We start from the raw sequence: 26,914 nt of genomic DNA on the forward strand, positions 1-26,914 counted from the left end.
AAGTTAAATCATCCCCAAAGGAGATTTGGGTAAGTTAAATCATCCCAAAAGGAGGTTGAGGTGTCTGAGAGTTGGAAAAGGAAAATGTTTTTGAAGGGGAAAGAGGTTTTGTCATGCAGGAATCTGAGCCAGCTGGATGGATGATGGCAGGGCGGGTGGATGTGGTCTGTCTTGACTCCAGTAAGGCATTTGACACAGTCTCCCACAGCATCCTCACAGCTAAACTGAGGGAGTGTGGTCTGGATGAGCGGGTAGTGAGGTGACTGCGAACTGGCTGAAGGGAAGAAGCCAGAGAGTCGTGGTCAATGGGCAGAGTCCAGTTGAGGCCTGGATCTAGTGCAGTGCCTCAGGGGGCAGTGCTGGGGCCGCTGTTATTCAATATATTCATCCATGATTTGGACGAGGGAATAGAGTGACTGTCAGCAAGTTTGCTGATGACACCAAGCTGGGAGGAGTGGTGACACGCCAGAGGCTGTGCTGCCATCAGAGACCTGGACAGGCTGGAGAGTTGGGCAGGGAAACATTTAATGAAATAGAACAAGGGCAAGTGTAGAGTCTTGAATCTGAGTAGGAACAACCCCAGGTTCCAGTATAAGTTGGGGAATGACCTATTAGAGAGCAGCGTAGGGGAAAGGGACCTGGGGGTCCTGGGGGCAGCAGGGTGACCATGAGCCAGCACTGGGCCCTTGTGGGCAGGAAGCCAATGGCATCTGGGTGTTCCTGCTCCATGGGGGGATTGCACTGGATGAGCTTTCGAGGTCCCTTCCAATCCCTGACGTTCTGGGATTCTGTGATTCCTTAAAAATCAGATAAAACTCGCATTGAATTGTGGTAGGGTGTTTAAGTGAAATGTGAATTTTAATCTCAATTGAGAAGAGAGTCAGGGCCTTAGGATTCAAATAAAAAAGGCAAACAAACCGTTACATAATGATTTCTTCTTCCATTAAGAAAACATTGCTTTAAATATGGGAGTTCTTTAATGACTCTGTTCGATTGCTTGAGAGAACCTGTGCATAACAAAATCTTTTTTATATGCAGTATGAATGGTTCTGTTATCATACGTATTTCCAATTTGTAATTAAGCACCTTTAAAACACTGCTCACCATTTAAGTGTCAGTGCTTTCTTGAATAGTCTTAATTTCAGTAAGCTTTTAATGCTTTATTCATGGAGAATATTAAAAGGCATTTAGTCATCCATGAAAATATGTATATGGTATATAAGGCCAGAATCTAAGAGATGGATGAGAAATAGCACTCTGAGTTTACAGTTCTCATGGAAGAAAAGATATAACCATTTTCAGGAGTTATTTCAAAAGCAGCAGAATATGTATATGTTAATACAATTTCAGATCATTTTCTTCCATTAGGTAATTTGGAGCTCAGTAATTACATGGCTAAAAACTCGAAAAACCCTGCATGTATTTTATGCTGGCCAACCTTATTGGCAAATGCTGATTTGATTGGTAGCCTGGTATATTAATTACTGCACATAACAAATCTCAGGAAATGTAATAAAGGACTAATTGGTGTCAATAAAAGTAACACAGACAGATGCCTCCTTGTGTAGTGTAAGCAATGTTGGATATTTCATAAGCAAGAGAAAAAAGTCCACCTCCCATGGGCAATGCTCTGCCATTTGATTTTCCTCAGGAAGAAAGGCTTTAGCTGGATGCTAAATAAATAAGACAGAGAACTTATGAAGTACAGGTGTTCATCAGCCTTGTTGACTGTTTGCGTTTGATTTTATTGATTTCTGCCCGGGAGTATTTGTTTTAAGCTCAGGAGAATTTGAGCTGTGACAGTGTGATATTGAAACTAAAGGTGATGGCTCTTTGCCTATTGTTATTTCTTTCCTATATTATTGTATTTCTTTCGTGTTGTAAAGGAAAAGTATCATAGGGTGGTGTCCTGGTTGACATTCCCTAGACGGACACGGTGCTCAGGGTGTTGCTGTGGCCTTTCCGCTGGCTTTTCTAGGCTTGATTTCAAATTATGGGAAGAAAGATAAGCTTGGCGGCTGGTGCAACAAGATGCCAAGAGCTCAGCTTCTGGTGAAGCTATGAGATTCAGTAGAAATGGCTCAGCAGACAACTGCTGTAATTTCATGTCATCCCTTTCTCTTTCCCCAAAGCTCAAGCATGGGGAAGACAGAAATGACTGAGAAGGAGCTGTCAAGAGTGAGGAAAGGAGAAAAACCACAGCTTTTGAGATTCTGCTCTGCTTTCCTCTCCCCACACTCCAAATCCTCGTGCGTTGACATGTTCTATTTTCATGGCTTTGCCAAAAAGTCTTTTCTCTCAATGTATTTATTAGCACCCAGCTGCCCAGGCTCTCTTGCACCAGGCTCTTTTGCTCATCAGGCTCTTGTCATGGGATTTGCTAATAGCTTAAGATTGAATGATCAAGGTCAATGGAAAAATAATGTGCTCCGATGTGGAATTTCTTGTTTTTCCTAGCGGCACTAATAAAGGCTCAGTTACAGTAACACCGCCTCATCTGCCTTTTGCTGACATTATGTATTTCACAGTTTGGGGTAATGTTTCTGACATGTTTTTATTTCCTTTTCTTAAGGCTCTCTGAGTAAATTTCTTTCTTGTTCCATTCTCGACAACCTTTTCTTGATGGTTCATTGGCCCTCATGCCCGCCCCTTCTCCGCTCCTCTGTCCTTAAGCACATTTCCCCTGCACCCTTAAATAAAACCTCAGCGCCTTGATGAGATTTCACATGAGATTTGCAAAGAAACAACACCAGAGACATGCAGGAAAGCTCTGGCTGCAAAGAATGAATTTAGCAAGCTAGGTGGCTTACCCTTTCTTTTTGTCCCAAATCCCATTGCTTTCAGTAATTCATATCCAAGTAGTAATTGGTTGAGGAATGGAGGTTGGGAACAGGCTTATTAGTTATTAGTTTATTCTTCTGTTCTCTCCTGGAACAGTTTTCCAAAAGAAATATGTACTTAAATAAGGACCTGTCTGTGTGTACGTAGCTTGTTTTGCTTTTTTCCTTACTCAATGATGCAGATAACTAATTTAGCAAAAAGCATAATATCCAGGAATGGCTGTTTAGTATCCTTACGTATGTGCAAAATACTGGATATTTTGGTCTCTAATTTTGTCTGTAGCCTTTAGCTACAGGAGTGTTACTAATAAGCTCCGTGTTATGTATCTGCAGATGTTCCAAGATCTCTTTTCATGGGGAGTTATATAGCATACTAAATTTTCATGCAAGCAGTCTCTCCGCCACAAAGGTATAAAATCGGAAAACTTGGATAAATCCACCAAGGCAACTGAAGGAATATGGTTATTTTCGGCAATAACTTTAATAGAATGGGCATATACATAGCAATAAACGTCCCCTCAACTTTACAAAGAGCCTGGCAAGGGTCACAGCACAAGGTGTTTATTACTGTAGGAGTCATTAGAGCTGAAAAGACAGATTTCCAGGCATTTGGATCGTCGCTATCAAATGTCATATTTGATATAAAAATGTAAATTTCGCAAGTATCTGTCGACTCTTTGTTATAATTTAATTATCAGAACAAGCACTTTGTCATGTGGCGGCTGCTGCTCTCAGCACATTGAGAAGGGAGACAATTAAAACTGCGGGACTGTCGCAGCTTCTTGGTGCCCTAACAGGTATTTGAATGGATGTTCCCTTATGGGACCAGCCTGAAAACCTGCATGGTACCAGAATTCTTCCATTTCAGGCTTAACCACTGGCTTAATGACTTTGTGGGACTAACTTTATTTTACAAAATCAGTCTGAGCATCGTGTAGACTTAGGGCTGGGCTCAGCTTTGTAAGTCGGAGCTGGCTGGAGTTACTCCTCGCTTTTTCTGTCTCCATGGAAAAGTCTGTGGATGCTCCTGTGTGCATCAAATATTTCAGAAAGCTGCTGTGAAAAATGCTTTGATGCCTTTTCAGAGCCTGATACTTGATCAAGGCTGCTAATCCATGTCTTTATTACATCTTTAAAATCTTGGGAATACCCACCAGTTCTTCATTTCCTCGTTTGTATTTCCCGGGTAGGGAACTAATTGAAATTGACTTTAAAACCACTTAGAAAATAAATAAATAAAAGTTATTGAACCAAATAATGCAGGTGAGACTTGTCAAGGATTAGCAGTGTAACTGATTTGTAGCCTGAATTATGTCACTAACTTTATAGAACCAACCACTTCATGAGCAAAGTAATTGACTCCCGGATGCCAATTATGCCTTGTACTGCTTAGGTTTTTTATAGTGCATATACATTATTTCATCAAATGTCGGGTTTGCAATTTAAATGCAAAATTCCACTGTAATTTACTCCAGTAAAAATTGAAGGTCTCCATTCTCCGAGGTTAAAACAAAAAAACCCTACAAACCTCAAACCTTGTGGACCTACTACTGTGCAGCAGGAAACCTGTGTCACTTTGGTCAATCCATCCATAGGGCGTTACGCTATCCAGCACTTCAGAACAGAAATAAGAGAATGGTGACTATCTAATATTGAAGTATAGCTGCGTTTTTCTCATTTTCCTCTTTTACTGACTTGAAAGAGCCATAGGGAGATGTGGGTGCTTGACGTTTACAGGATCAAAGTGCTTCTTCTTGCTAATACAGTCTTAAGATGCAGCGATTTAAATTGTGGACAGATTTCTGAAGCTCAAGTATGTGACAGGGAGGTACATAAGGAAGAAAAAGAAATCCTTTATAATTTGTATTTGTGTTACTCTGACATCGGCAGTAGATTATGCTGAATGGTTTATGGAAATGAAACCAAACAACTAGTGATTAAAGTGTTATGCTCAGAAGTGTGTAAGTGGTACCTGGCAGAAGCTGAGTGACAAAGTATAATAAATATTTGACATGTCCTGTAAATATATGACACTGGGTCAGAATCCATTTGAGTCACAAAGCACCTGGGGTGTAATAAGATTTAATAGCACTATTTCAATTTCACCCATTTGCTTATGAAATTTTATTGTTGGGATCTTTCAGCTATGGATTTTTGAGCTCTAAATTCACAATTCAAAGCATGGGGCTTCAAAAGGTACCAAAGGGTTGACTCCCTTAAGCCTGAAAGGTAGATTTACTCTCTCAGTATTTATAATTTTCCCTCCTATTGACACGGCTGCAACGTGGGCTGAAAGCTTTCACAGAATCCCAGAATGTCAGGGGTGGAAGGGCCCTGGCAAGCTCATCCAGTGCAATCCCCCCATGGAGCAGGAACACCCAGATGAGGTTACACAGGAAGGTGTCCAGGCGGGTTGGAATGTCTGCACAGAAGGAGACTCCACAACCCCCTGGGCAGCCTGGGCCAGGCTCTGCCACCCTCACCAGGAACAAGTTTCTTCTCATATTTAAGTGGAACCTCTTGTGTTCCAGTTTGAACCCATTACCCCTTGTCCTGTCACTGGTTGTCACCGAGAAGAGCCTGGCTCCATCCTCCTGACACTCCCCCTTTAGATATCTGGAAACATGAATGAGTCCCCCCTCAGTCTCCTCTTGTCCAGCTCCAGAGCCCCAGCTCCCTCAGCCTTTCCTCACCCGGGAGATGCTCCACTCCCTTCAGCATCTTTGTTGCCCTGCGCTGGACTCTCTGCAGCAGTTCCCTGTCCTGCTGGAACTGAGGGGCCACAGCTGGACACAATATTCCAGGTGTGGTCTCCTCAGGGCAGAGCAGAGGGGCAGGAGAACCTCTCTGACCTACTGACCACCCCCTTCTAACCCACCCCAGGTACCATTGGCTTCCTGGCCACAAGGGCCCAGTGCTGGCTCATGGTCACCCTGCTGTCCCCAGGACCCCCAGGTCCCTTTCCCCTACGCTGCTCTCTAATAGGTCATTCCCCAACTTATACTGGACCCTGGGGTTGTTTCTACCCAGATTCAAGACTCTACACTTGCCCTTGTTCTATTTCATTAAATGTTTCCCTGCCCAACTCTCCAGCCTGTCCAGGCCTTGTTGGCAGCACAGCCTCTGGCGTGTCAGCCACTCCTCCCAGCTTGGTGTCATCAGCAAACTTGCTGATTTCCAGTGGATCGGTGTTCCCTGGAATGGGAGGAAAAGTTGTAAACTGTACATCATGAAATACTGAGCAGGGTGTACAAGTCAAAGAAACAATACAGAGGCCACCTAGGAAGAAATGGAGAAAACAAACCCAAAGGAAAGAGGGTGTTGTTTTGTTACATTGTACTGGATAAAAGTTGGGTGAAACCAGTGATTTCTGCAGTCTGATATTTGATCAGTGATCAAAGAAAGCAGCAATAGCTGGTTTTGTAAAAGCTCGCCTGCAGGAGAAGGTTCCTCAGCCCTCGTGGTTCAGGTTGGTCCAGGTCATATTGTAGTTGTTTAGAGGAGGGGGATGCAGCACCGGCTGTGATTAATCAGCCGCTTCTCTCCTGGAGAAGCCGAAATGAGCTCGCGGAGCAGAGGGATGCTGGGGAGCTCTGGCTGGAACAGCGGGGAGAAAGCGCGCTTGAGAAAACAGAAATAAGGAGGCAGGAGCTGCTTTAACTTTTTTTTGAGAAGAAACTTGATTGATGTTGAAACAATAAACGGACCCCTGGAGCCAGGGACTGAAATACAGATATTGACGTGTGGCTCTGCGGATAAAATAGCTTCTGAGGGGAAAAGCGGAGGCTGCAGCGGATTCTAGTGCTGCGTGAGTGCAGCTCTGCCACAATATTCGTGTTTATTTTCAGCGCTTCCTCAAATTGTAAGAAAATATTCCCTGTAAGACAGACCATGGGTGTGCTGAGAGCTTCCAGAGAGTAAAAAGCACTGGATTAAATCTTAGGCTCACTCCTTTTGAATTAATTTTGAATGCTGCTTTTCCCATTGCTTTTTTCAGTTGAATAGTAACTTGTACCTTTAGCTGCTGTGAAATGTGAACTGTGCTCCCCATCCTGGGTCGTTTATTTTGAGGGGTTTGCGGATGTTTACAAGGACACTTTCAAATGTGTGCATGTTTTTAATCTAATTTTAAGTATCTAGAGGCCTGTTGCATCTGAAAATTAGTGCGAAGGCCGGCAGGAATCCCACATATTTGCCTCGAAGTATCACAAATCTAACACACCATTTGTTAGTGGCCTATAGGGAAACTTTGCTTGCTTCTTTTTAGCAGTTATTTTCCGCTTCTTCTGGGTCGATTATTCGCACGGTAATAATAAACATTTTCTTTAGCGGTGAAAATAAATAGGAAAATGCGATATATGAGGTGGTTGCACCGCCAAGGTAGTGCCGAAGTGGAATATTGTAGGCGCAGGAGCTGGCTTGGTGCTGTTTAGTCTGAACTCAGAAAAGCTGGTTGGTTATTCTGGGCATGCATGTATCTCTGCTCAATTAGATGGATGTTTGTCCTTGTTCTGTTTGTGAAATAGCCAAGTGAGGTTTAAATTCATTCTGCCACTGCAGCTTATTGCCGGTGTAACTAAGGCTGGATTCAAGGAACAGACTTCAGTGAAGTTCACAGACCTGATTATGTGTAGTTGACCGTCAGGAGCTTGGCCCCAGTTCAGTTCCGACTGGACAATTGTCCAAGTTACAAAGCCTGGCATTACAATTGGCACTAATTAGGCCCCTTGTTGCAGTCATAACACAGTGTCCAATAATTCAGTAACCCAGGTGTTTGAACCTTTTTCCAGGCAAATGCTCATTAGCCTCCAATGATATTTGCTCTGAATATAGAGACTCATTCAGCAGAGAAACTTCAAAGAATGCAGTAGTGCAGTGGGAAGCAAGAAGAGGTATTTGTGTCGTCTCCCTCCTTGGAAAGCTAAATGACGGTGTCACTGCCGTTAATGCCGTTTCAATACCGAGCTGGTGTGTCAGCAGGAAGGGCCGTTCTCCTGGCAGTGTCCCAGCTGTTCTGCTGCCCTGTGTTAAGAAGCAGCTGGGAGTCTGTACGACCTGGGAAACTTGGTGCAACGTGATGATCATGTCTCGTCCATCGTCCAGACTCATCCTCTCCCCTGATGCTACCAGGGTGTGTTACACTCGTTAGCTACAGGATAGTCCATGTAGAGGTTTTCTGTCTATATCTAAAGCTGAATACCACTTCAAATCTAGGCTGTTTCAGTTTTATACTATTTTATTATGACCTCTCAAGTAGCTTTTGCAGGCTCTACCATGCAGAAAAGAAAGGCAATAAAGGCTAAATTTGGCAATTTGTTTTCGATGCCTGTAGAATTAATCACATTCTGTGTTGTGTGGTGAAATCCTGTCCTGATTCAACAGGGATGATAACAGTGGACATGAATATGATATTCCTTAACATGTTGAAGAAAGATAAATGCTGCCCTCCAAGTTTTAATCTTCTTTCACCTTCTTTCTGAACTCTATAACTTCTGTTAATCCCTTTGGTTCCTGCTTACTCTGTTCCAACAGATTTTCCATATGTAAGGAGAAAACAATATTCTACTGCATGGTTCTCAGTTATAAGTCAATGGCAGATTTATTGGTGTTTTCCAGCAGTATGTTACATAGACTTTTATTTATATTTGTGATCTAATACCGGCCAGGTACCTGGTAACGCAAGCGATATTTAAGCGAATAAATGTCACCCTTGCCTAGAAAGAGAAATAGTATTGGAAAGAGATTAGATTTATTCAAATTTGTGCACGATATATAGGGGATCTTAATTTTTTTTTCTATGCAGTCTGTAGACTCAGAATTGACAAAAATTATGCAAGGTGCTCTTCGTAAAATTAATTGGTCCATATTTCTAGGGCTTGGTGATTAATAAGTCATGAATCATGTCACAGGTGGTTTTACATTGCATATTAAGTACTTACCAGCCATTTATTTAAAACAAGTCTTAGTAATTTATACATGGGAATGGATGACAGGCAGGGAAGTGTCTGCTCATCTATTTCCAAGCAGGTTTGAATATCCCATCCCAAAAGTGATTTAGTATTTAGAGCCAATGTGATTTTCATTGAGGGGAGAGGCAGAAGCCCAGGCAGATCTGCAAGCTGACAGCACAGCTGGGTTTGTACTTCTGAACGAGATTGCCCGGGATGGAATGGACAAGAAAGAGAAAAGGAGAACAGGAGAGACAAACAGTTGATGTGGGAGTGCAGAAACAAGGAAATAATTGGTTGGAATTTAAAGAGAACATCTGTACTATGCAGGAGAGGAAGCAGATATATTGGCTCCTTGCTTTATTGACTGCACCTTCTTCCTATCCCATCCCGCCCTTCCGACTGAGCCCGATGAACCCTGTGGTGTGTTTCTCAGCAGATGTCCCGGTGGTTTCCACGGAGCCCCACGGGGTGTTCGCTTCACGTCGTGCTCCGTGTGGGTGCTGACACCGCGATGTCTTGTGCGTGGTGCATCGCCATGGAGACGGGCGTTGCCATGGCAACCGGCACCTTTCCCAGGGCAGCAGCAAAAGTGAAATAGCAAAATCTTGGGATCTGATATTTCGACATCAAAAACAAGGCAAAATTTTTCCTGGTCTTCCTTCTTTGCTTTGAGAATAACCAGCGCACTAAATATGTAAATAAATGGAGTTTTCTTAGTTCCAGTGTTAGTAAATTAAGAATCTTTTGGGCAGATTTGACATTCATATAGGGCTTAACAAAAAAGAAGTCTTATTTAGGAACAGCTGCTGCAGAATAGCAGTTACTGCCCATATTTTTGCTACTGGTGAATTTGAAGGCAATCAGTTCAATAGATACAATTGCTTCAGTTTCCACATCCATAACACTGGTGTGAGAAGCAGGTGGAAGGAAGATGACGTTGTTGCGGGAGGGGACCTTAGGTGACAGGTTGGGATGGGAAGATCCCCATGTCCCTGTTAACACAGAGGTACCACAGAGCCTTGCTGCCCAAATTAGAGCATCTCTGGTCTCTGCTAGTGGACCACTTGGATATATCAGGGATTTAATGTATTGCCAAGAAAAGCAAAATTAAGAAAAGCCCATTTACTGCATGTGCCAGTCAGTGTTCCAAAAAACTCTGCTATGTGTGAGGAAATAACGGAGTAGATCATCAAAACCTTTGCTTTGTTTTATTTAGGTTACTTTCTCCAGAATAGAAAACCTGCTTTCACATATTTTTCCATATGTGTTGTGCGGGTTCTGAACGACATTTTAAAATATCAATAAGATACAGGCTTTAGGCAAAATTACTTTTCAGCTGCTGCTCGGTGTTTGAGACTTTAAAATGTTAATCTGTGCTTTTGTTTTTTTAAATAAAAATCCATATGGAGAACATAGCCAATAGTGTTGCAAGCCATATGATCATGAAACTATATGTAGCCTTTTTTCATACCTTGAGTTTAAAAAGAAAATATTGCTATACATATATGTATAACATTGCCGTCCTTAGTGTTGCTGTTGTTTTTATTTCTCTCCTCCTCACTTATCCTTGGCTTATATGGTAAAATAACATCTTCACAGCCCTTCTGGAGAATTTTGGTGTATGTTGTGCAGTCATTTCAATTCAGTGTATTCAAGCTACAGGTGATTGATAAAAACAGACACAATTTAGAAATCTTTAGCACTTAATTCTTCGGAATTGCGGTTGCTCAGCAAATGTTGTGATGTGCCCTTTATACAGCAATCATGAGACGGTAGGAAATTGCCAGAAATGAGTTCAATTGGGGGAAAAAAAAAAAGGCAAAGAAAGGAGGAAACCGTCCCCAGTCCAGAAATTACTATACTCAAAGCTACGTATTTCATTTCACTGTAAAGATGTATTTCCAACCAATTCAGAAAGATTAAAGTTGGCGACTTTGCAATAAGATGATTTTTCCATCTTTTAAGTTAATAGCGTGATAGATACAACTTGTGTCTCTGAGAAGTCAAGCTCTTCTCTCTCCCTTTCAAGTGGTATTTTTTCGAAAGGTACAATCAGCTGCCTTTGTTGCAGGCATCTCAACACGTACTTTCTTGCGTGAGTTAAAATCAATGTCTGATATAATCTCTGTTGGAAGTCAGAAACGGAGCTGCTGCTTGCAGCTACTGAGTGGAATTTAGTGAAGGTTCCCTCTGGCTGCGTTCTTCCCCCATGTCTGAAGTTTGATCACTAAAATGACACTGGAAAATAAGTTTTAAGGGCTTAGAGTTGCTACGGGAGAGTTTGCACCTCAGTGCCTTATTTTGATGTCATCTCTGAGTTCCATATTTGTGTTTCATTAAAAAGCCTCAAGTGATGACAGCTGAGATGTCTGCAGACCAGGGGTTGGGGGTTTTCCATGTGGGAGCTGCTCGGTTGTGTTCATTTGAATTGGCAGGAGAACGTTTGCTGGTTTGAAAAGCCGAGATCCAGGAAATGATGATTGTGTTCACTTGAAAAACTCCATAAGAACCTGGAAAGAAGATTCTTCAAGTGGCATTAATAGAGTAGATGAATAATTTCAGATGCTTCCCAGGAGCTTGTCCAGATAAACAGACTCCCAAGCTGCTTATTAAAGAAGGAGAAATAATTCTGTGCTCTCTGCTCGTGGGACGTGCACAGACAGATCATGATTTTAATGGTTAGATGCTCCAGCTACTGTTCTGCTAGACACTATTCAACATGGAAAGCTGCATCTCTCTTGGATCATAAAATGGATTTGGATGAAGCCCATGAGGAGAGCTTGGCAGCCTTCGGGCTCTTCATACCCCAGGGTGTCCAACCAACAGCAAAATATCACATCTAATGTTCCACAACCTGTTTTGCTGTGGAATTAATGGATGGGCAAAGGGTCACTGCCTTTAAAAAAAAGACCTGTCAGAGTGTTTTAAGGAGAAAAAACGCAGCTGGTCAGATACTTAATTTTTGCCGACAACCTGGCCCTGTAAACTGGCAATGATAAAATTGGCTGGACCGCAAAGAGCCAACAAAATAAATGGGTGTTTTACAATATGTAAACAATTACAGAATGACATTTGGCTTTAGGTTAATTTCTCTGCCTGCTCTGGAAAATTGCCCTCTGTAAGCAAACATATTGACTAAATTATCTTCAACGGTATAGAAAAAAGGGCTAAAGTACTAGTGTTTCAGATAATGACATCAGCATTATTGTGCAGTTATGTTAACTTAAATGGCAGGTGGAGATGTCAAATTAATCTCCTATGGTAAGCTGTACTGCATAAATAAAGAATTCATTTTTTTGATGTATTGATTCTCTGTGGATTGCTTGCCCAGAAGATGCTAACATCAGCTTATCTGAATAAATACATGCTATTAGAGGAGGGAGCTACCGTCAGTATTCCAGCACTTTGCAGACTAAGTCATGAATCAGGTTCATTGTTACGTACTTTTCCATTCAGGAAAGCCCTTGCACCCCTTGGGGGATGGATATTGAAGCTGGAATATTGAAATATCAGCCCATAGGATGTTCAAAGACAATCTGTTTCTGCTGGAGGTTGTGCAGAGCAGCTCTGGTGTCACATCTCCTGGATTACAATTGGCCCTGGGTCTCATTTTAGGGTTGCAGAAGTCAAAGGGTTTGTATTCGGAATCCACGGAAATCACATAATCCTTTCATTGCTGAATGAACTGAAGCAACTATAATGTTGTTACCATTAATACCATATAGGATTGATGCTTTTATGGTTGAGATGTGGAAGTGGGGTTTGAGATTTCAAGGCCTTGATGGATGGTGAAAGAGTCTGGGGCTCAAGTGATTTTCTCTGCCCTCCTTCCAGTTTTGGGTGATGATATGGGAGGGAATAGAAAAATTCAGTCGGTAAACGATTGGCTACAGGACTGGTGCTACAGGCAGGGCTTTGGGTTCTTTGGTAACGGCTGGTTTTACAAGACACCAGTCCAAACAGTGATACGTGGGAAAGGTTTCTCTTGCAGGGGCAAAAGGATGCTGGGACAGGAATTAGCAGGGCTCATTTGGAGAGCTTTAAACTAGACTCAAAGGGGGATGGGGTTGTCAGTAGGTCAGAGAGGTTCTCCTGCCCCTCTGCTCTGCCCTGGGGAGACCACATCTGGAATATTGTGTCCAGCTGTGGCCCCTCAGTTCCAGCAGGACAGGGAACTGCTGCAGAGAGTCCAGCGCAGGGCAACAAAGATGCTGAAGGGAGTGGAGCATCTCCCGGGTGAGGAAAGGCTGAGGGAGCTGGGGCTCTGGAGCTGGACAAGAGGAGACTGAGGGGGGACTCATTCATGTTTCCAGATATCTAAAGGGGGAGTGTCAGGAGGATGGAGCCAGGCTCTTCTCGGTGACAACCAGTGACAGGACAAGGGGTGATGGGTTCAAACTGGAACACAGGAGGTTCCACTGAAATTTGAGAAGAAACTTGTTGGGGGTGAGGGTGGCAGAGCCTGGCCCAGGCTGCCCAGGGGGTTGTGGAGTCTCCTTCTGTGCAGACATTCCAACCCGCCTGGACACCTTCCTGTGTAACCTCATCTGGGTGTTCCTGCTCCATGGGGGGATTGCACTGGATGAGCTTTCCCGGTCCCTTCCAACCCCTGACTTTCTGGGATCCATCAGTTTTTAACCACATGACCTTGAAAAAAAAAAAATTAGAAGCGCTTTGCTCCTGAATTTGTCTTGTTGATCTGTTTTGTATTTGTACAGCTCCTGGTGCTTTGCAGCCTCAAACTGACAAGGCGTCTGTGTCCAAGTAATAATCCAGAAAGGCAATAATATTAAAATGACATAACTCAAATATTCCAATCATGCAGAGTCCTTAAAGGGGGTGAATAGTCCAATTTTCCTACCGGAAGACTACTTCAAAGCCTAAAGTTCAGAACAGAAATGTTTTTGAAAGTCTAGACAGTAACAGAATTAACTCAGAAACATAAATATATCAAGATAAATGTTTTATTGTATTTCAGCCCGGTGCTGGTCAGCGTGGCTGAGCATTAACCATGATAAGCAGAGCTCTGTATTTAATTGAAAACCCATCAGGAAGAATAGGCTTACAGGATGTTTCCTTAGTTCCACTGTAACAATCATTTAGATATTGTCTTTGACTTCTTGCCCCACTTCATTTGCAGTATGTAATTTTTAAAGAAAGGCAAAGCAAATTGCCATTTTTGGATCATCAGCAATGAAGCACTGAATTTTTTAACATAAAAAAGAAGCTGCTGGAGTGCGGTACCGAGTTGTAGCCTGCTCAGTGATGCCTGGTAAATTGTATAATGGTTTTCAGCTTCTCTTCATTGCTACAGCTGTTGGCTTCAATTCGGCTTTGTGGTTTGATTCAAAGAACATATTTTTTTATGACTTGTCAATTGCCTGGTGTTGGATTACACAATAGAACTCATCCTTTTCTCTAAGCTGAGTTGAAGTAGCTATTTAAGAACAAATAGCAAAAATAGCTCGATAATTGATACGGGAGGAAAGCAAAACAGAATCTAAGACTCGAAAGGGAGGACGGTTTACCATGGGCCTCATCCTTCACCAGACGCCAGCTTAGAAATGCCTTGTCCTGATGTCTAGTGGAATTATTTGAGAATTTTTTTAAAAAGCTCTAAATAGACACTGGCAGTAAACTGGGGAGAACCATCATTTGTTAATTGCTAAAAGAAACAAATGAGCATGTATGCAAATTGCGGAAGATTGGGCGAGGAGGAGAAAGGTAAACGCGCTCAAGTGACCCGCAGCTGGGGTATAAAGAAAGCACATACATCACGCTAATTGTTCTACTGACCTTGTGTGCTTGACAAGTAGAACCTTTGTGTGAGATAACATAGGCCTGAGAGAAACCCTACGGTACCTTATCCTGGCTGAGATTCCTGCTTTATTTGGAGAAAGAGCAGAGCACAGCAAGAGGAGAGGCTGCATCTGCTCTAAGCCTTTAAATATAGGCGAGCGTAGCCGGCCTAACGATCTTCCAGCAGGGCTAAACTTACCAGCGCCTGCGTCCCCACTTCCACCACCTCTGCCTGGGAGCTCAGGTGCAGCTACGGAGAACCCCCGGTAGGCAGGTAACCAAAATAAAACTTGCTCTTTGCAATGCGTTCGTGGCCTCTGGCTCTTCGTGCGACGTGCCTGTGCTTGTGCGCACAGAGCATTTCATACGAGATGCAAAATTCTTCCCCAAAGACTGGGATGTCGTTATTTTGTCTTCATGGAAAGCACGAGTCTTTTCTTCTTTTGTGCAAGGTGTCAGATTTAAATAGGCCAGAGAAACAGAAGTTAGGCCAGGAAAGAAATATTGTTCCCATTTTACGGCTGGGAAGTTTTAGCACAGGCAGTTGGAAGAACTTACACAATCTCATATAGGAGCAGGCAGAATCTGAATTCAGATTTAGTTCCAATAAGCAGCTTTTATCACAAGATTGTTTTTCTTCCTTTTATAACTTGTAGTTATAGCGTGAGCGTAAATAACCAATAGGCCTTTAAAAATGGAATCCCTTCTTCTATTCCATTTCTAATTCTAATACTAGTTACATTGGCCAGTTTATTATCTCAAATATTTACTTTCCACTATAAATGGAAATAACTTCTTTCCCCTCATGTTTCATGGTCATAATATTCTCTAGCATTCCATTATCTCTTGGTACCTATGATAGATCAAAATCATATGATGTTGCTTTTTTTTGTAATAAATTAAATTGGCTATAATAGGAAACTTAAGTATTTGTAATCTTTTTTAAAATTAATGGGTAAACTGGACTTTCTTAGCCAAAATTGATTTTTAAATAATGTATCAAGAATGCACAGTGTAGGAGTAGGAGAAGCAGTGTCATTCTGAATAAATTGCATAGTTATAGGGACATTGTTCATTAATTTTTGAGAACAACTATTTATCAGACTCATTCTTGGTTCAATGCTGGTTATCCTGCAGTCACTTAAGCTTCTAAAACCTTGCTGAAAAGGGCGAAAATGTCAGGGCAATTTGTATCAAATGATACTTTAAACCTCAGTGGAGAGAAAAAGCTCGTTTAAATTTATGCCAATTGTCCCAGAGAAAATAGGTGTATCTATAGTATGAATTTGAGTCCCCTTCTGAAATATTCCACATAAATGGAAAGCTGCTGTCGCCGTTCTGGTGCTTCAGTTACAGCTTCGTGCTCTCATATTTAACCAAAGCAGAAATATTGATCAAAACACAAAGTATCGGTGATTCATCTTGAGTCTGTTTTGTGTTCAAGTTTCATAGCAGAGATTTTGACAGGGAGCCGTTGAGTTGGCTGATAAATATCTAACAGCTTCTCCGCATGCTAAACGTCGTCAACTTAATGCACATTGTAATTCAGCGCTGAAATGTGGCTTTGCTGCACAAAGGGCAGAGCGGAATAGGTCATGGCTTGTTTGCTGCACTTGAACTTGCTGAAATGGGACCTTTGTACAGCAAAATGATGGGGGATGGTGGCTCGGAATTTAGGTGAAATATTTCTGTGGAGGTTCACGTCTTACCTACAGATCTGTGCGCTGTTACTTTCAACCTCACTTCTCAGTTGCGTTTATCGATGCACGTGTGGCACGCGTAAGGCAGGACATTACAAATGCAGTCCACCTTCGGACGATGCTTTCCGCTTAAAAGCGGCAGGGATTTGATGGAGTTACTTTACTCTGCCTTTCATTCATTTGGCAAGCCTGAATTAGGAGAGAAGAATCTAACATTGCAATTCAACTTTATTATTTTTACTGTTTTTTTTCCTGTTCTTTCTCCTATCCTGGTTTTCCTATTATTTTTCCCCTCACAAATAGCTCATTGGCAGCACTTTCTATATAAGCACACGCCGATGTGCTCTGATATATCAGAAGATGGCTTGACTTGGTTTGCTGAGGCTCGTGCGCGTTTGCTTTACTCCTCCTTGTCTGTTCCCAGGTGCCCTGACTTGAGGAGCGATGAACTTCATCCCGCTGCCATCCTTATGCCAAACAGTCCCGATAGTAGAGTTTTAGATGATCTTTTAGGTATTTGGACGGTCAGCACTGCCCAAGGCAAGTGACAGCCTTAATATCCGTAAGAGGAGCGGCCTCAGATCCATCATTCAGCACAGATCGTCTGTCACGCAGTGTAACAGAGCCTTGCTCCTCTTGGAAATCCTTAAATCCTTAGCGTTATTGTGATGGGTTTATGCTCATCCTACGCGGATAAGAGTTTTACTGTAGGTGCAGAAAGATCCGGGGAGTGTAAATACCCAAAGGAGAAACACTAATTTTCTTGGCAAGCCAAGAAATCTGTGCTTTTTTATCTATAGGTCTTGAATGGTGTCTTTTAGTGTGCTGGTATAGACACCTTTCAGTAACAACACCAGTGGTTACTAGAGAAGTAATTAGATATTGATTGCTTTCAGTGAACAAAACTTTAACGCGTGCAAAAGCAACACAGAATATGTCGGGACATGGAATGGAAGTTGAAATGTGACTCTTCTTTTAAAAAAAGCATTTCATTAACTTAATGTTATATTGTTTTATGCTGGGTTCATTAAGTTACATACCAATTAGCTTTTCGCTTCATATAGACCGTGTGCTTAATGAATATTCTAAAATGGTGTTTTATTAATGTGCCGCCTTAATTACTGGATAAAAAAGGCTCCGAACACCTTTAAATTGTGTTATTTCCAAGGTAGCATGAGAGAAACAGAAGGTAACAGTGAATTTCTAATTCCCTTCAGAAAATAAAAATCCAAAGTAATGGCTGCAGCTATTTGTGTCAGACATAAAAATTGATATAACATGTGGTAAACCTCCTATTGGGTATTATTACAAATGATTGATTTCTCTCTCCCCCTACAGTTTAGATGGTGCGGTGCTTACTGTACAAACAACTCATGAAAAGTCAACATGTTGTACAAGTAAATAATTTACAGCCACTCTGCAGAATACAGAATAATATTTTACAGTAAGTGACATTAATTAGGGTGGAAATATTCAAATGGTGAAGAACTGGGAGATGACTGTTGCAAAGAAAATTCTTTTTACTTGCAGTCTAAATGCAAATCAGAAGCTGAGAGAGTCACGAACACATTGCTCTGGAGGGAGAAATAATTCCCATTAAGTACCCAGCCGTAAAATTATTGCAAGGTTTTGGGAATGTGAACCAAATTCAAGTCAGTGACAGTCTCAGCCGTGGTCGTCATTGAAGGTTTTAGAGGCATTTTACATCTGTTTTAATGACAGGTGAGTTATAGCTCATAGTCTTGGGTCTTAATCCCATAAACACCAAAGCACGTGCTTATCCTCACCCCCAGCAGCAAACAAAGTTTACTTTCCTAGACCTGGCTTTGTAAGGTCAGCACAGACTACAGTGGTTTAATCTTGCTCATAAAATGTGCACTAGAATCACAACCAGTAATTCCTGAGCTGATCCTCCTGATAACTTCGGTCTGAACTTAGTGATAGATGATCTACCATGTTCCATCCACCAGCAAAAACTGTTTTGTTGCTTGACATGCTGGAGAAACCTCTTTGCTTTGCATTGGGCTGGCAGAACTGAAAATACCATACCAGGCTCTATAGTGCTTATTTACTTGGATCAAGGGTGTCTATGGAAGGAGGGGAAACGTTTGGGGACGATGGAAATGGAGGAAAGATGAGAGGAAACGGCCTCAAGTTGCGCCAGGGGAGGTTGAGGTTGGATGTGGGGAACAATTTCTTCCCCAAAGGGCTGTGGGGCATTGGAACAGGCTGCCCAGGGCAGTGCTGGAGTCACCATCCCTGGAGGGCTGGACAGACGGACATGAGGTTCTCAGGACATGGGGCAGTGCCAGTGGTGGGAGAACGCTTGAACTCCATGATCTTGAGTCTCTTCCAACCAAAATGACTCTATGATTCTGTAATCACCCAGGGATGCAGTCTAACCAGAGGTCTTCAGCCCTTGGGACAGATTGTAACATCATATTTTTGTTGTCTCTTTTCTGTCTTGATCCCTTACCCAAGTTCTTCATCATCTCTTTAGGTCCCATCTCTGATGTAAGAAGGACCTTCTGTGTTATTGTTCATCTTCAACACCTACTTCATACAGGTTACACATAGACTCTCTTCCTACTCATTCTTTTTAAGTCTAAGGCCCATGGGGAATATCGTTTATTGCTGAGATGTGCTGCATAATATATTAGTCCACAAGTGTGTGTGAAGCGCACGCTGTGGCTGAGCTGTGATGGTGCCCAGGGGAGCAGTCTTGCAACACCCCCCTAATTGATGTGTAGAAGCTATATGTATTGTAATAAACAGATTATTCCTATTAAATTAGCTTGAACATCTCTGGGAAGACTCATAATGCTCCAAAATCAGCCTGTCTTTGGATGTGTAAGAGGAACGAGGGGATGCCAAAGGCAATTTATTTATCCGTAATATGTTTCCGAAGGTTGTGTCTTGGCTTCTTTATATCCGCAGTGTTCAGATGCACAAAGTAATATAAAGATGTGTTCGGTTATAGTGCCCCATGGAGAGCAGGAGGCGGCAGCTGCTGTCCTGGATCTTTATGGAGCTGCTCGGGAGGCTCTGCCTGATGCAAGGTGAGACGTTCCATTCAACACCCAATGTCAGAGTTTGCTGACAGCAGGAACTTTTGGTTTATTCCAAAAAGATAAAGATCTGGATGTGCTACAGCCTGGTTTCTGTACAGGGACAGTAAGATACAGGTTGATACTGGGGTCTTTAATAAGGTTTCAGAGCTCTGTGCTAACTTGGGGAAACTATTTAGGCTTGGTTTATATGACAGAGTCTTCGCCTGAATATTTGGTAGTGTCTTAGTAAAATGTGGAATGCATTTGAGTGCTCCTGTATTCATCCAGTGTCCTGTTCACTTTGTTGTACAGCATCTCCCATCCAGGAGACTTCTACCTGTGAATACAGAGCCAATACTATTGTGAAATAGTAACTTCTAGGCCAAAAGCAGATGCAGCTTCTACCTTTAGATCTTTCCCTTTCTGTCCTATCAAAGTCTTGGTATTTTGACAACAGCTTCTGAAAGGAATCAAAGCAGCATTTTTAGAGCATGGAAAGAAAAACAGGAGAGAGAACGTCTGATTTTTTTTTCCTCATCTTCCTGCCAGCATGAAAATCTGTTCCTCAGCTTTTTCTTTCCTTGCCCTCACTAATGACCTTTCTTTCAGTGCCAGTTTCAAAATCTTGACAGCTTGTTAGAATCAGGAGAGACTTTGCATGATCAGAGTGATAATTTTCAAATCACTTTGTGGCTGAAAGTAAGTTCAGGAGCATTATTTATTCAAATGACAAGCATGAAGGACCACATGGGAAATATGGAGAAGTGCCTTCTGTGAATGACAGCTCAGGGAGAGTTTTCAGTTCTGTGAGACAGCTGTATCCCAAAACTTAATCTAATTACTATAGTCTAGTGAAAAACGTCACCCTGAATAAAACTGATACCATCATATATGTTCATGGTAAATTTTGACTTGCATATGGCTGTGTTCGGGGTAACCTTTAAATTCCAAATCCAACTTGGGCTTGATATAATGCTTTTGTAATTAGAGGAATTTGAGCGTGTGGAATTTCTTCTCTGCTCTGAGCAGATCAGCTCTGCTCGCAGCTGTACAAAGTTCAGAATAGCCCTTTCCTGGAACATATGTTTCCTTAGCACCCGTCAACACACGGTACAGAAAATTCTCGTCTGCTTCCTTTTTCAAAACTCGTATTTCAAAATGTTTTCCAGTCGCGTTTCAGAAATGTAAAAAGAGAAGGAAATTACAGAGCACTGGTGTGCCGCCCCCATATGCTTTTTCTGTTTTGTTGCACATGAACAATTGCATGATGACTGGAAAAGTTGAGTTTCTGGAAGGCCTTCATTTTCAGCTGCTGGTGTGTGCCAGCAAATCTGAATATTAAATCAGATGGAAACCAGCAGCTTGAAAACCTGCAATCTGCTCTGTGCTGAAATGCACATCTGTCTGATGTGCACTGCAGATCTTTGGCTCCTGCTAAGGTTGTTGGAGATAACAAAAGATCGTGTTTTGAAAGCTCTGAACATTTCTTGCTTTGGCTTTTTCCTTTTTTCGTGTGTAAAATGCTGAACTGACTGTATGGGAGCCAGCGGCTTCTTGGTTTTCCACAAAAGCAGATTGAACAGAATATAGAAATGCCAGGTTTCCTCACCCTGTTGAACTCAACGTGCTCCCAACCTCTTGGTACTGACAGCACCTTTAATCCTGGAATGTTGTCTCAGCTAAGAATGTAGAGAAATACAAATACCACTGACTTTCTGTATCTGCTCATTTCCCAGGGAATTCAGGGAGTCAAGGACACGCTCAGCACCTCAAGGACTGATGCTGAAGAGAGCAATCAAGCGGGTATTGTGTGTGGTGGTGAGCAAAGAACTCGGAATCTGATTTCTGCCAACAACAAGTAAAAGCTGCCAGCGTGTGTTGCTTACCTGGGAGAATCCACATCCAGATAAACAGTTGAAGACGAGCATTTCTGTGCAGCAAGGAAGGGAGCAGACCTGCATTTCAAACTGCTCAGGAAGCCTGTAGGCCAGCCTGGTGTTTTTAATCAAAGAATGCTTGGAAAATTGGATCAGTATAGACGTGTGTGTGCCTAGACTGTACCCAGCGCTGCTGATTTTCGGGGGCTAGCTGCTGCACAGCACGAGCTCAAATGGCTGTTGGATGCGGCTCTTGCATAACTAAATTTTCCGCATGGAAGTGTACTAGGAAAAAGAAGCTCTGTAGAAATACATTGTCTTTTGATATATTTAAAATAATCGCTGCATTTTTACGAAGTTCTAAATAGCTAGGCCAAGGTCCCCTCCTAAGTGGACAGATCTATATCATGTAGGGAGTTTAGGTGACGTTGCTGAATCGTGACTTATTGTGCTTATAATTTCTGGTATGTAATGGCACGGTCATGCATATTGCAAATTGCTATCAAGTGGGGATGTGCTTTTGTTGGCGTGAATTCATACTAACGACTGAGGACTCAAGCAAAGCGGAGGCCTGGGAAGTAGCAGTCTAGAGACCTGATTCTGTTTTCTTTTTACCTCCATGCATTAACTGTATTAGAGACAGAAAATGCAAATATATACATGAGAGGGAAGGTGAAAGCTGTCCCATCATTTTTAGACCAACCCATAAGGTCTGAGGGGGTTTGCCCCACTGTTTTTGCTGTTGGTCTTGATCCTCCCAGGTATTGAGCAAAGCAGAGAAGGGATTGAAGGAGCTCAAAGTTTTAAAAAATGAGACTCTTGAGTCCTGCTTCTGCTCCCCCTCATGTCAGCAGCAGAAGTTGCCTCGTTTTGGGGGCTGGACACACGTCTGTGGCAGCATCACGCTCTGCAGATTGCATGGAAATGCAGAGCTGGGCTGCAGAGATCGCTGTGGGGGGAAGGTGATGAGAACAGAGTTGCTGGCTCCAAGACCTGAGCTAGAAGCCCATTTGGCTGTGGACAGTTTATCTGCTAAATGCCACACAGCCCTGGTGCCAGCGGGGGGTGTTTCGGTGGCGAGGGACAACCCTACTCGCGGCACCAGCACCTGTTGCCATTTTTGCCTTCGAGTTGGGGTTTGAGTCTCATTTGTGGCCGGCAAATCATTAACAGCAAGAGTTTATCTGGGCTATAGTTTTAAGTCATGCTCCTGGTAAGAAATGCAACAAATTATATTGATGATTCACTAGGTGATGTTGTTCTCCTGTCGTTACAGATATATACATGTTCTTTATGAATGGATATATGCAAAATATAAAGCATATTTATTATTGGCAAAAAGCTCAAAAGCTCAGCCATAAATTCTCTTGTTCCAGCAAACCAAAAATACTCTATTACACGCACACAGCTGTAACTGCACTCCAGTGTGATTATGCCTCTGTTCCACAGCGACTATTTTGTAATAATAGCTTTATTTGCCATTGCTAATGGCCAGCATGGATATTTACCAGATACAGGCATTTTAATTTCCGCTCTATTACTCACAGCTTCCCTGCATGCTAAAAATTCCTCAGTTTATGTTACAGGAAATGCATTTGAGGAATTCTCCCGTGGCTCTTGTGTAGATGTCAAGACTCAGACTGCACCAACATTGCATCAAAAGTATGTGTTAAGCACTGCGTCGTGTTTCCAAAGCCTGCATGTATATAATCTGGTGATGAAGTTAAGACATTAAATGCTCAGTTTACTTGAGGGAGATGCTGCTGTTTGGCTCATGACCAGTGCACGTGGTTCCTGTGCAAGCCCTTGACCAGGCAACTGTCTCTGGCTGTTTCTGATAATATATGTAGAACACAAGGTAGTTGGTTTGGAGTGGACTGTGGATTGGATGAAAATGCTCCATACGAGAGCAGTTCTTAACACCAGTGAAACCAGTGACGGTCTTTGTGTTGTCTCCAATAAGCTTTGGAGGGCGTCCCCTGTAAGTAATGCAGAAAGCAACACTGGCCACATGATAGATAACACGACTTTGATGTTGCAGAACTACTGTAACCATTTCAATTGCTGTATAATTAGATGTCCCAAGACACCATCATCAACCATTATGCAGGCTTTAATAATGGAAAATCTCAGATGTAACGATGTGGAGTTGGGACTAAGTCTCAGAGTTGAAGGTCTGTACATGTCTAAGGTGTGTCAGTGGGATTTTGAGGAGCACTTGATTGGGTTAGATGCCTCACACCATACAGATCAGTTTAAAGATGAGCAACACTGTGGACTATTGCTGTTGAAAGTGCCCTATATGCAGAAGATCAGACCTTACTTAGTAGTCTCTAAGCAGCACTGAGTTCTGAGTTATCTGCTCCAGGCATCATTTGTTTGATACATCTCTCACCTTGGTTCATTCGACTGACAACAAACTTGGGAAATAGGAAAAAAAACCCACCAGTGAATATAATTAACATCTGCTTATTAACAAAATTATTTATGAGAGAGCTGAGTCGAGTTCAGTTAATGGCTGAAATAATTTTTGCAGCAGAGAAAACCTTGTGTAATGGTTGAGGTGCAGCTTTGGCAGCCGGTTTGCGGCACTGGGTGCCGAGTCGATGCCGTTGGGCTCCAGCCGCAGAGCTGTGCTGATCTCCATCAACTATCCTGTCAGCTCGGAATGTGAATTTATACCTGCAGGACAGGTTCATCGATAGCGCTGCTCGGTGCGGCTCCCCTTGCAGTGTTAATTATGCACTTCTCCCAGAGCATGAATCTGTGGTGACTTTGAAGATAAATTAGTTACCCTTGCACTTGCCATCAGCCTTTTGCTGTTGGTTAAGGATTATCTTGTTCCCCCCCTCTTCTCTTTGTGGATCAGAAAGTCAATTAACTGGTTCCCCATCAGACTTGAAATCTATGGGGGAAAAAAATACCCTCAACTTTTCTAAAGCTTGGGCTGAAGTTTAACCAAATTTCTTTCTTGTAATGTTGCAGCTTAAGGCAAGTTTATATTTTCTCTGTAACACTGAGAATCTTTTGTTCAGTTTGGATTATTAGATGAGGCTGGTTTGTTTCCCAGATTCTCATTTAGTTTGTGTTTTCTTAGGTTGAACGTTTTGATTGTTTCTGGTTTCCTTAAAACACAGGCAAACTTGTGCGAGGTGGGTCAGCATTTCCGAGAATGAGGTCCATTCTCAGATCTTCTCAGCTGCCTTTTGGCATAGGGAGCACTGAAAACCCTCTTGTTTTTTTCAACAGAGGCATTGAAATGATGGATTAAATTCCAGATGTGGAATTCCAGAAAGGTTAGCACAGCTTCCCCGTGTCCTGCGCCCTGTTCTGTGAACTCCGTGCCCAACCACCATCTCCTTGCAGCTGGTTCCTCAGCTCTATAGAAAACAACCCAAGCCATTGGGTTCTTCAGTCCGGAATGACTGGGAATGTTTTTGCAGAACACATCCTTGTGAGCAGGTTGTATTTCTAAAGGGATTACAAAGGATTACGATGAGTTACTAAGATCTGTGCATCTCCACCGGCTCTCTTGCTGGTTAAGGATTTATTGGTTTAGAAGAGTCTTCATGAAAATAGCAGATTTCCCCCGAGACAGCAGGGGAATCGGTATTCCTTTCGCAAACATCAAACCAGCCGACTTTGTTACATTTTCATTGTAAAAAGTCTGTTTATGGCTCTCTAATGAACACTGGTTCCGTTCCAAAAAGTGATACTTGCTGAATAATGTGTTACAGCTCTCAGTGACTCCTTCGCAGAGACTTCTCGGGAAATCCGCAGAGCTAATTACCGCAGGAGCAAACGAATACAAACAAGTGCAGTTTCCCCCTTGTTTTAGCAACTTTGAGATTGCACTCACTTCCCTTTATTTTACCAAGTACATTTTTGCTGGTTTTTTAGTATTGTCAAAATTATTAGATTTTGATTCATAAGATCTATCCACCTACTTAAAGATGATTGCAACAGTCCCACTGAGTTAAACCGGAGCTGCAGCTTCATCCTGAAAACAACTGCTGAATTATAACCAATTTCTCAAATCACTCAAATTGCTTGTCCCAGACAAATGCTAAGATTAAATCCATCTCGTCTGATATTAGTCATTAATGTAGCCAACCTTGCTTAATACACTCCTACAGCAGATCGGGCTCGCCTGGGAATTGCCTCTCATCATCTGCTGTTGACTGAGTTTATTGTGTGCGGCTGCTTAATTTAGACGAGTCCAACACGAAAAAGTTAGTTGCATTCAGTTAGTGGCCACTTTCAATCATCCTAATTTTCCAGTAGGATTTAATTAATCTACTAAGTAGATAACAACCTGGATTCAGCACCTGTCCCCATGGAAAATGTTGACCTCGGTGCCTTGGTTTAGAGGCGAACGCGAGCAAGGAAATAGGAATAACTAAGGTATTTTGTCTCCCAGCAAACTTGGACCAGCTGCGTCCTTTGCTGCGTCCCCGTGAGGTGTGCAAGACAGGAATTCTAAGAGAACTGTAGATGGAGAAATAGAAAGGCTTCAAAAAATGTCATTGATTTTACTACAACTTGAAGAAAAAAACCCACCAGCAACACCAAGATTTCCAAATAGTGAAATATCTTATTCGAAAGTTTAACTTACCATTTTTTGCAGTCACTGCTTGCTTCGAATGCATTTGGTTTCTAAGCTGTTAATGAGAAATGGAGCTTGTTTTGCTGCATTCCAGCAGTGAATGGAGCGGAGCCGACGCCGTCGATGGGTTATGCTCGGTTCTACTCACCATCTTGTAATCTGCTCATTGCAAGATCCACCAGATCAGGTAACTCCTCAAATCACACTTGTGCATTGCTTTTTAAAATGGATTTTTCAATTCTCAATTTAATTTAAGGGTGGATGCTCGCGTGCAGCACGTACACAGCAGTGTTACCCAGCTGTTCCTCCGAACTATCTGTTTTTAATCATCTGTAATTATTAAAATGTTATGCCTTTTGATTGTATATCTGTTCAGGAAAGCCAAGATGAAAGTCAAATACGGGAACGTTTTTCTTCCAGTTTATTCATAAGGCCTCAGGAAACTAATGAGATTTATTCTGTGAATTAGTTTATAATTGTGCTTTAACTGCACTGTGACATTTAATAATGTCAGAAGGATTTTGCTTTAGGCAGAGTGATTTCAGCCTCTGTAGAAAGTTAATTACCACTTTCTGAATAAACCACTTTTTTTTTGGTGTGAGCTAAGCAGTATTTTCAAGGTTAAGCTGCTTTCTGATATTTCGAGGAGAGAAAAAATGCACTGAAGATGCAGATCTAGTTCTCTGGATCATATAAGAGAAGAGGAGTGCGGTAAGTAATCAGGACCTGGTGTCATCATAAGAGGTTTTTCAAATGCAGCCTTTTAGTGTTTTCCAAACCAAACCCAAGTCTGTCCTGCACAATTAGCACCTTATACTCATGCACTCAACAGGAGGGCACCAGCTTATTCTCTTTCATTGCACTTAGAAGCCTTTTCAGTAGCAAAACAAGTCTGAAATGTGTTTTCGTAGGGGACCTAGAGGAAGAAACAGCTACTGAATGCACACTGTTTCTTTCAATCAAATATTACAGTGTTCGGAAAGCCTGAATCAAGCTAAATATTCATAAGGTTTTCCTAAATGGGATTATATGAGGAGAAGCAGAAAAAAATTGTGAGTAAAAACCAAAACTTGGTATACAGTGTGCTTATA

The 26,914-nt window shown here is 42.2% G+C and overlaps 1 protein-coding gene and 1 long non-coding RNA gene across 2 annotated transcripts in view; one reads left to right on the forward strand and one right to left on the reverse strand.

Annotated features, from left to right (window-relative positions):
- The window catches only part of LOC135576353 (uncharacterized), a 148,784-nt gene extending 125,811 nt beyond the window's left edge, over nt 1–22,973 (forward strand). The window contains exons 19-20 of the mRNA XM_065041051.1: nt 19,271–19,349; nt 21,077–22,973. Coding sequence (XP_064897123.1) covers nt 19,271–19,349; nt 21,077–21,120 — 123 coding nt within the window. The 3' untranslated portion in view covers nt 21,121–22,973. The remainder of the gene's footprint in view (nt 1–19,270; nt 19,350–21,076) is intronic.
- Nucleotides 22,673–26,188, reverse strand: LOC135576355 (uncharacterized). The gene is made up of 2 exons (XR_010468057.1): nt 25,833–26,188; nt 22,673–25,705 (listed from the first exon to the last, which is right to left on the reverse strand). It is a non-coding gene; the product is annotated as an uncharacterized LOC135576355 (long non-coding RNA).
- Between the last annotated feature and the right edge of the window lie 726 nt (nt 26,189–26,914).

The sequence above is a fragment of the Columba livia genome, chromosome 25 (genome assembly GCF_036013475.1).
Source record: "Columba livia isolate bColLiv1 breed racing homer chromosome 25, bColLiv1.pat.W.v2, whole genome shotgun sequence".
In the NCBI taxonomy this organism is placed as follows: Eukaryota; Metazoa; Chordata; class Aves; order Columbiformes; family Columbidae; genus Columba; species Columba livia.